Here is a 10,704-nt window from a genome sequence, read left to right on the forward strand (position 1 = left end):
ATGTAGAAGCTGGCCCTGGCACATAAAACCAGTTACTCAGAAGAGGTAGAAATTTTTTCATGTTTCCTGGTACCAAGTCTCCCATTTGTATGTTAGAGAGAAAGCCTAGTTGGTTGGCTGCCAGAGGTGGAAGGCTCAGATCTGCCTACCTGGAACTATTCATTTTATTTATTCATTTATTGGTTGGTTCATTAATTCATTCCACATATTTGGATGGGGTGCTACTCCGAGATGCTCAAGCATTTATTACGGCCTATGTGGTAGATGCTGTTCCCAGAAATTGGGAAACACATCTAATGTGCTTTCCAAATGCACTTTCCTGAGGAAACCAGTGAACAATGTTGCTCCCTTGGGTCAGTACACGTCCTGTGCTCACCTTGTAGCATCGGCCTTGGCCTGGTCTCCCACCATACCTGTAACTGTGCTTCCTGGGAGTGAACAAGTGGCAGCAACAGCAAGGGGCTGACTGCTGCGCTTGGGGGCAGGGCACACATCCTGAGGGTCTATTTTAGGAAGCCCTTATGCACCCCATCATCCCCTTGCTCGCAGAGGTTCCAGAATGGACCTTCAGGACTTACTTGAGATTGCCAAAGATGAATTACCATCTGCTTTGGCTTAAAATTAACTGGGGGCGGATTCAGTCCAGGGAGAATGGAATTGATTCTCAGCTTATTTCCATTTTGAAAGGCAGGAAGGAAAACTAATGGAGCTCAGGGAGGCGTGTGTTCTATGAGCTGTGGAGCAAAGGAAGGAATTGCCTGTGAAATGAAGGTTTGGGGAGAAATAATTCTGCCTCTGCCACAAGCTCTTGGTGGATAAAATACAGCTCGAGGCAGAAATACCCTCCGTTTCCTTGTTTGACAGGTGCTATCAAAGGTTGCAGGTAGGACTTAAATATTCATGATTATTCTCCTCAAGAGATGCCTCCATCCCCTGGCTATGAGTGTGCACACACTGCCAACTTCAGAGTTTAAAAAGTGGTTCGATTATATTATAGTCAGTGTAGTTGAAATTGAACTTATTCTCGTTGATGACAAATCTGGGTGTTTTTGTTTTGGTTCTGTTTATATTACTGTGTGTGTGTGTGTGTGTGTGTGTGTGTGTGTGTGTGTGTGTGTCAGGTAAACATGTATTTGGGATTTGATTAAGTCGTTTTTAGACAGGGCTTCACTATGTAGTCCTGCTTGGGCTGGAACTCACTATGTAAATGAGATTGGCCTAAGCTCACAGGCATCCTCCTGCCTCTGTCTCCTGAGAGCTGGGGTGTTTCTTAGCTGATTGCCAGGTAGAATTGATCTAAAGTAAATTAGAAGGGGTGAGTTGCTATAGATTCTTCCTTTTAAGGCTTGCTATGCTTTTTTTAATGTTTTAGTGATTGACTTTGTTTTCTCCAGTTTCACAGGCGTGTACAATGTACTTTTGATGATCTCTTTCCTGTCCTCTCTTTTCTCCCTCCCACCCGATCTAATCCTCCTCCACGTTGCCACCAGCCCATCTCCCAGATTCATGAGTTTTGCTTTGCTTTTGTGACTTGTTTATTCACCTTGGCTTGGAAGTGTCCTTTGAGCCTGGTGGGGTCACCAGGACATACCACTGAAGACGGTGCCTCCTCTTCTCCTGGAATCCATCAGTAGTAAATAGGTCAGCAGCAAGGTATAGGGTCCCTGAACCCTGTCTCCATCTATGCCTGACTGCTGATTGGCCCATTCTCGTGCAGAAAACTGTGACAGCCCCCAGGCGAGTGAAGAGCTTAACAAAAATGCCTGAAGACCTAGTCTCTTACAATTGTCTTCATCTGTTCACAGGTTATAGAAAAACAAAACATTTTCTTCTCTTTCTTTTTTGTTTTTTGTTTGTTTTGGTTTTTCCAGACAGTTTCTTTGTGTAGCCTTGGCTATCCTGGACTCACTTTGTAGCCCACACTGGCCTCTAACTCACAGAGATCTGCCTGCCTCTGCCTCCATGAGTGCTGGGTTTACAGGTATGCGCTATTGCTCCCAGATACATTTTATTTTCAGAACATGTCTTTTGGCTTGCTTTTTAGTGTTGAGATGGAACCTAGGCCTTTGAGCATGCTCAGGAAAATACTACCGTGTGCCTCTGCATCTTCAGATCATGTGCTTTCAATGGCTACACACCATGCTTTGGATGTGATTTGTTCGTAAACCATGGAAAGGTTGGCCCACCTTGCTTCCTGACCTGTCTGCCTTGAGCAAGTTGCCAGGAGCATCCAGGAGCTCCCCCAAGATGGGCAGGATTCCTTTAAATCATGAGCCAAAAAGATATTTCCTTCCAGCTGGGTGTGGTGGTGCACACTTTTAATCCCAGTACTCTGGGAGGCAGAGGCAGTTGGATCGATGTGAGTTAGAGGCCAGCCTGGTCTACAAAGAGAGCCCAGGACAGCAAGTAATACACAGTGAAACCCTGTCTCAAAACAAACAAACAAACAAACAAACAAAAAACCCAAAACAAAAAAGATTTTCTAGAATCCTTTAGTAAAATTTTGGGGTTTAGGAATAAGGGAGAAAAATGAAGGAATAAAAAAAAAAAAAGAACCAAGGTTGGAATGAAGTAACAAGTGGTTTAATAAGAATGTTCCCTGGCATCATTCCGAGTTGCTAAAACAGTTTATAGAGCAAAAACACTGTTTCAGTACAAATAGGATACTACTGCTTTGGCAAATCCTGGTCCTCCTGGGCCAGGTCTCTCAATTCTGGGGGTTGCTGACCACAGCGGTGGTGCTGTAGGAGTAGGGGCTGAGCAGGGCTGCGATGGTGTAGTGCCGGCGGCCAGAATCATTGGCTGTGAAAACCACCTAGAAGAAAGAAGTGACAGGTAGTTCTAACAGAGCCCAGGCGTAAGCGCCATAGTCAAAGCGTTCGCTGGAAGTTCAATGCTAAATCGATCATCTTTGTGTTCTTGTCTGATTTTTTTTTTTTCTGGAGCAGGGGTTGGAGGGGAAGAATAATTAGAACAAACCAAAATCTGCTGCCTAGATATGTCTTTGAAGCTATGCGCAGGTCCTAGAGAATTTCAGGAGGTCTCTCTTTACAAGTTTGTATCTGCAGCCTGGGTGCCCCTGGTCCAGACCAAGCTGAGTCACAGAGAGCTTGGAGGCTATTTGTCCACTTTCTTGGGTTCAGAGAAAGGAGTGGGGAGAAGGGAAACGCTGGCACCACAAACAAAAGACCTGTGGGGAATGGTGGTTGTCAGTCACACCACAAACTTCCAGACCTAGAATGTTGGCTAGGGCCGTTCTCCTTCTGCAGACTGCACACTGATGCCCGCCTGAGCTTCTACAGCGGCAGCCCCACCAGGAAGAAAGAAGGCTTCGTGGCCAAGACCTGGGACTTCCCCCACTGCCTCTTCGCATTTTCTAATGTGAGGAGACAGACGCTTGTTGCTAGGTAAGGAACAACGCTGCGATGTTGGGGGAAGACTCACAAGATATATGTAGTTGACAGAACTGTGAGTGAAAGTCTCGGAGCTTATGCAAGGCTCTGGAGAAAATGTGGAAGCTGCAATTAACTAGCCCAGGTGCAGGGGTGGGCGGGGGATGGGGGAGTTTGAGGCAAATCCAGAAGAGATGCCGAGCAGAGATGTATGCAATTGCACTCATTTTGTGTACAGGTTTTGGATAGAGCTTTGAACACACTTTGAATAAGTATTTTTTATTTCCAAATATAGGACAAAAATAACGCTTGGGTGACAGAGTAAAAGAAATTAACACAAAAATAACATCCAGATAAATGCAAGGGAGAATTATCTTAGACTCTCTGCATTATTATTATTATTATTATTATTATTACTACTACTACTACTACTACTACTACTACTAGTGCTATGGTTCAAATCTAGTGACTGCGAGGCAAGTCCTCTGGCACTGAGTGTCAAGCCTAGCCTAGGCTGGCCCCTAACTCATGATTTAGCCCTCCAGCGTTAGATTACAGGTGTGTGCCACCACATCCACCCCTTGAAGTTTTTTCCCTCTGTCCCATTGTCAAGCAGTCTCATTTCTTTCTTTCTCAAAAGTGAAAGATGGATATTACATGATTTTTGTAACCATCCACCAAACAACAGAGCTCAGTCAGTTAAGTTCTTACCTTGCTAGGATGGAGACATGGATTCCATGCCAGAATCCATGTAAAAATGTGGGGTGTGGTAGAGAGTGTCTGTAATCCCAGAGCTGGGAAGGTGACCTGGGGCTCACTGGCTTGTCTGTCTAGCCTAATCCATGAGCTTCTGGCTATTGAGAGACCCTGTCTCAAAGTGCGTGTGTATTGGGGTTGGAGGTTGGGCAGTGGGTGTGGTGGACAGTGTCCCCGAGAAGGATATTTAAGGTTGTCCTGTAGCTTCCGCATGCACACACACGTGCACAGGGCCATGCACATACACACATTACAAAAACCCACAAAGCAAGGAGACCTCTTAGTTCCAGAGGACATTTCCTAATTTTCCTTGGTATGTGTGATAAGATGGTCTGGAACTCTGGCAGGGAGAAGTGGCCAGCTCCAAAAGACTGCAGCTCTTTAGGAGCGGTTGATAGGAAGAGGAGAAAGCGCAGAGGACCATGGCAGCCGGAACGGGGTGTCTGCCAGCTCCAGAGAAGGAAGGACTCGCACCTCACTTCTCACAGTCTCCGACTCCAACATGCCAAGTGAGTCCCTCCCTTTCTATTCCGAGGGTATGGGTGCAAGCTTTTATTTCTGAATCACAGCGTTTAGCAGCATGCTCAAGGCAGAAGGTCTTTATTCCTGAAATGTTCGTTGAACGGTGGGTTGGGAATGTGGTTCAGTTGGTAGGGTGTTTTCCTGACATGTCTGGGTTTCAGAGCTGCACCATGGAGTAGAACAGCTGGGGTTGTTCAGGCCCTTTATCCTAGCGCTGGGAAGGTGCAGACTAGCAGTTCAAGGCTATCCTCAGCTATGCAGCTAGTTTGAGACCAGGCTGGTCTACAAGAGATCCTGTCTCAAAAAAGTCAGAACAAGCTGGGCATGGTGGCACACACTTGTAACCCCAGTATTCGGGAGACAGAGGCAGGCAGATCTCTGTGAGTTCGAGGCCAGCCTGGTCAACAAAGCAAGCCCCAAACAGTAAAAGCTACACAGAGAAACCCTGGCTTGAAGAAAAAAACAAAAACCAAACCAAACCAAACCAAAACAAAAAAGACAAAGCAAAATAAAAATGTTTGTGGATTGAGTTCTAAGAGAGTATCAGACAGGCATTCTAGCAGGAGTAAAATGTTATGGGTGAATCCTTAGAGGTACTCCCAGCAGGAGTACCTCTGAGACCAGGAGCAGATGAGACCCGTCAATTAACCCAGTGGACAGAGCAGCTGCCCTGTGCCGGTGCCCAGCCAACCCCTGTACACATCCCATTCTGCTAATGTGTTGTGCCCAGTGAGGAGTACAGTACCATCTTGGTACATGGCAGACTTTTGATAACTTTGAGCCCCAAGAGCCTAACAGGCCCCTCTGGCTTGTCTGGTAACACAGTCCACTGAAAAGAGCTGCTCCACATCACCTGGAAGTCCCACCCATGGCTGAAGGTACAGGGAGCAGGGTTTGTGCTTTGCTGGCTAAAATTTGTCAGCTCGACACAAACCAGAGTAAGCTAAGAAGAGGGACCTGCCACTGGGGAATCTCCTCCATCAGATGGGCCTGTAGGTAAGTCTGTGGAGCATTCCTTTTTCTTTTTCTTTTTTAATGATTGACGTAGGAAGGCCCAGCCTACTGTGGGCGGTGCTATCCCCCGGGCACTTAAAGGTAGGCTGTACAGGAAAGGTAGCTAGTCAGGCTTGCAAGCAGCATCCCTCTGGTCCCTGGTTCAGTTTCTACTTCCAGGTTCCCACCTGACTTCCCTCCGTGAGGGACTGTAAGAGGAAAGGAGCCCTTCTGTCCCTCAGTCATGGCGCTTATTATAGCAACAGACAGCAAGCTAGGTCACATGCCGAGCTATTTTCGATGAAATTCGTTATCTCCAGTTCTGACCAGCAGGCCTGGATTCTATTTCTACGACAGCCACCTGTGTGAAGTGACTGAGGAGTAAAGACCAAGAGGAGCCAGAGAGACAGCCCAGTGTGAGGCAAAGCCTAGTGATACGGCTTTGGTTGGGCGAGGGTTTTGATCTAGCTCAATTTCTTACAGAGAAATTGGCTGAGGCATGGAAGGCACAGCAACCCGCAGAGAGGCCAGCTCCAGCCTGGGCCGTGTGGCCTGTTCCTGCTCCTTCACTTGCTCACCTGGGTTAGCCTTGTGACCCTTGATGAGGTACTTAACTTCCCTCAGCTTCTGCATGGTAAAGTGGGTGCAAGACAAGGCTAGACCACCAGAGGTTGGATCATAAGGATGAAACCCTTGTTCCATGTGCTGTGCACTTGATGATTTAGATAGCGAGATGTTAATGATTTCTGAAGGTGTTGTCATTGTGTGCATTGTCAAGGATTGTTCACCCAAACCTCTGGAGACACTAGATGTGTTTTAAAATAAAGAAGATGTCTGAATTTAGAGAAATAGCCTAGAGAATCCTCACTTTGGCTATGAGATGCCCTCAGTGGTATCCGGAGGCTGACTCAAAAGCAAACATGAGAAATGAGTATTCACATAAATGGAATTAGCTGACCATACGGAGTAAGTAAGAATAAACAAGTTCAGGCCCTGTTGCTGAATGTGCTTTCCGACAAACTCAGAAGGTTTGCTTCTCAAGCACCGTGGATTCTGGCAGTAAAACGGAAAGGGTCTCCACTTTCTCTCTCACGCCCGTGGTACATCAAGAGCAAAGTGCATTTCCTGAGACTGAAAAAACAAAAAACAAACAAAAAACCCCAAACAACTCAGTGTGTCCACTCACCTCTGCATATTCATGGAACGGAGAAATGCCAAGGGCCTTCCAGTACGATTTGGTGTCCAGTTCTACTCTGTAAACCCCTTCTACGAACTTGTCGTTTGTGGTGAGCCCATGCAGCTCTCCAGATTCCGCAGTTTTCCTGGAAGGTGCCAAAGCCCAGGGGATGTTAGGCGAAAAGAAGGAATCAGCGGCATGGCAAAGGATGCAACACACAAACGCGCACATGTGTGTGTGTGTGTGTGTACATGTATGTATCTATTTTTCTATCAACTGAATCAAGGGGGAGGAAGTTCTTGTGCTTGTGATAAAATGGCAAGAAAGTCAGAGAAACTTTACATACAGCTCTATTGTAGAGCTTTGTCTTATGAGGATTAAATATAGTGAAATGTTTACCTCAACAGTCTTAGTCCAGGCATGCAGGCCCACCTGTTATCCTCGTGCTCTGTGGAATAGAGGCAGGAGGGTTGCTGCACATTTGGTGGCAAGTTGTTTTTCATAGTGAGTTCTGGACCAGATGGGACTAGGTTGTTGAGAGCCTGTCTCAAAATTTTAATTACTTAAACTTTTTAAAAGAAAAAAAGAATAGCTTTAAGGCCTATGAGTGTTGCTTAATGAGAGAGTTCTTTTCTAACATTTGTGTACTCCTGGATTCAATCTCTCATACACACACACACAAACACACAAACACACAGAGTTATACACAGACACAGACACACAGACATATACAGACACACAGACACACACACACACACAGTATTGCACTCAGGGTTAATGACTTGATGAAAGTACTTGACAGTAGCTGAAAGTGTCACAAACTGTTCTACCTCTGTAGTCCCCCATGACAGCAGACTGACAGGCCAGTGTCCCATGGCACAAGGGTAACTTCTGGAGGTAGTGTCATTTATCACAGCAGAAAGCCTTTGAGCTTAGGTCAATATATAAGCACATAAAAACTTGTAAATGACTTTTGCTTTTTATAATTTTAACCTGTTTGCTGATTCTTTGCCATCAAGAAATACCAAGTGACTTCCATGTCCACGTGTGCATATTTGCAAGATCTGAGCTCAAAGCTGGATGTCTTCAACCATTCTACACCTCGTTTTTTTTGAGACAGGGTCCCTCACTGAACATGCACCTACACGAATGGGTGTATTCAGCGAGGCTGGTAGCCAATGAACTTCAAGGTCCCCCTGTTTCTAAGCTCCTACCCCTATGCTGGTGTTATAAGCGTTCATTACCATGCTGGGCTTCTTACACAGAGTCTGAGGATCCACATTCATGTCCCTAATCAACTGAGCAGGCACGCCACTGGGAAGCCATCTCCCCAGTCCCTGGAGGTCATATTGTTATCGCCATATTGTAAAGGGTTACAAACTCTACAGAGCAGAGGAATCACTTTCTCTCCTCTCTCCTCGCTTCAGCCCTAGACTGAGCTCTAGTAAGCTAAGCAAAACAAAAAGGTTCTTTCTTTCTTTCTCTCTCTTTCTTTCTTTCTGTCTACCTGTCTTTCTTTCTTTCTTTCTTTCTTTCTTTTTTTCTTTCTTTCTGCCTTTCCTTCTTGTTTGTTTTTTGTTTGTTTGTTTTTGAGACAGGGTTTCTCTGTACAGCCTTGGCTGTCCTGGAACTTACTCCCGTAGACCAGGCTGGCCTCGAACTCAGAGATCTGTCTACCTCCCTGGGTGCTGGGATTAAAAGCGTGTGCTGCCACGCCTGGCTAGAAAGTGCTTTCTTAAGAAAGGTCCCTGTTTGTACCTTTAACTTTCTAACAGATCCTTTAGTTTCCTTTTACTCCACATGTATGAATGTTTTGCCTGCGTGTGCATCTGTGCACCACACACATGGTGAACAGAAGAAGAAGTTGCATCTCCAGACACTGGAGTTTCAGATGGCTGGGAGCTACTATTTTGGTGCTGGAGGGCAAACCCATGTCTCCTGCAAAAAGCCCTAAGTGCTCTTAACCTCTGAGCCATCTCTCTCAGCCCTGTTGCTGGCTGGTAAGTGGTGTGTGCCTGTCTCTAACAAGCAGGAGGGTGAATGCAAAGCTAGAACTAATCTGTGCTCTGAAAGCTTACCCAGAAGCAAATGGCTCCCAGGTTGCCTCAGCAGTCTTCTTGAACACTTGCACGGCCACATCGACAGCCGGGCTGCCTCGGACAGCATCCAGGACTTTGACCATCAGAGGACAATTGGATTCTCCAGCGCCCTGTATGTAGAGAAGACAAGAGAGATGTCAGGGAGATGGATCATATTAAAAGGGCTTCTCCTTTCCGGTGTTAGAGTCTGGAACAAAATCAAAAGTGCGTGCTGATCCCGTTGCGATAGCGTAAGTGTTGACAATTAATGAGCTTCTTTATTCAGTATGACACAGACAGCATTGTTTCCAAAGCAAGAACAGTTCCTGCCTCCCATGCACTGCAGTGCACCCAGGGATATGTATAAGGAAACTTCAAAGGGAAAATCGGCCCTCTGAGAGCCACTGCTTTGTTCACCTCGCCATCTGAACGGAACCACTGAAAGGTGCATGGTGCAGAAGGAGAATGGGCTTTTCCTTGAGATCATTTTAATCAGAGGTTGCTACAGTAATTCTCACTAGTTGTAAAATAACACTCACACACTCCCTGACCCCTTTAGTTGTACTGATGAACTCTTCTAGAGGACTTCCTCAGACACTGGATAGAGCATTGGCCAAAAGAGAAAAGCAGAAAAGAGCAGCAATACATTTTGATTAGCTAAAGAACTAAAATATAATCTTTTTTAAAAATATATTTTACTAATTTTTCATATTACATCTCAATTGTCTAAATTATAATCTTATACAATTGATAAACTAAATGTAAAGCCTACTAGATATATTAAATGTATTTCATGAGAATTCAATATTAACATCCCCAGCGATGATGTCTTTTTTATTTTTCTACAGCTGGCAGTCAAAAACAGGGCTTTCTATATGCTAGACATACGCTGAACCACTAAGCTACACATCCCTTATATTTTTATTTCTATGTTTATTTCATATGTTTATCATCTAAGGACATCAGGGTACTGAGCATTACAGATTCAATGCACCGAAGCAACCGGAGGAAGAGCCAGAGGTCTAAGCTCCAGTTCGCCTCTTTGGAGCTTAACAGTGGACAGACTTTGGTACCCTTCCTTGTCCTAACAACACCAGCTAGTCCCTAAAGCTGGAGGGAGCCGCTTCTCCTTTATCTAATGTACACCGGCCACATCTGGAAAAGCTTCCATGGGATTACTCACCGCAGGACCAGCCTCAGACACAAATACCAGTCCAGCGAGGCAAAGGAGGAACAGACGAAGGGACGCCATCCTGTCAGGAGCCAGTGGACCTCTGTGATGGCTGCTTCAGGTGGAGGGGCTTTTATACCCCCCTCCTCCCAAGGCAGGCTGCTGATCCCTGCCAATCTGACTGGAAACCTGCTGATTCTGATTATTGACTTAGTCAACAAAAGGAGAATAAGTAACCTACACAAATATGAACCTTGTCTGGAAAGATTACAGCATCGGAACACCCGCTCTGCAAAATAGTCTTAACGGGTCATTTGACCAGCCAGGTCCACACAACAAAGCCATCTAAACCAAACAAGAGCAACCTGCCCATGCTGGCTGAGTGGAGGAGAGTATTGGAGATTTCCCCCTTATCAATTGTTTTTTTGCATCTTTTCCAGTTTCTATGACTTTTTATCTTTGATTTCAGATGACAGATAAACATTGTAATGATTTGTTCGGTGCTGACTGACATCTGACTATTTCGCATATTTAGTATAGTATATTTAAATCCAGTGTGTTCGAAGATACTGCTGCATTAGGTTATGAGCCATCAAGGATGATCCCTTGGTGGTT

At 45.5% G+C, this 10,704-nt stretch overlaps 1 protein-coding gene across 1 annotated transcript; it reads right to left on the bottom strand.

The window, feature by feature from the left end:
- Positions 1-2,561: 2,561 nt before the first annotated feature.
- TTR (transthyretin) lies at positions 2,562-10,229 on the bottom strand. The gene is made up of 4 exons (XM_084780633.1): positions 10,102-10,229; positions 8,919-9,049; positions 6,850-6,985; positions 2,562-2,815 (listed from the first exon to the last, which is right to left on the bottom strand). Exons 1-4 carry the CDS (start codon positions 10,168-10,170, stop codon positions 2,708-2,710), a joined length of 444 nt encoding a protein of 147 aa, XP_084636759.1. The 5' UTR covers positions 10,171-10,229; the 3' UTR covers positions 2,562-2,707.
- Positions 10,230-10,704: the final 475 nt, after the last annotated feature.

This window comes from Acomys minous, assembly GCF_964271855.1.
Source record: "Acomys minous genome assembly, chromosome: 4".
NCBI lineage: Eukaryota > Metazoa > Chordata > Mammalia > Rodentia > Muridae > Acomys > Acomys minous.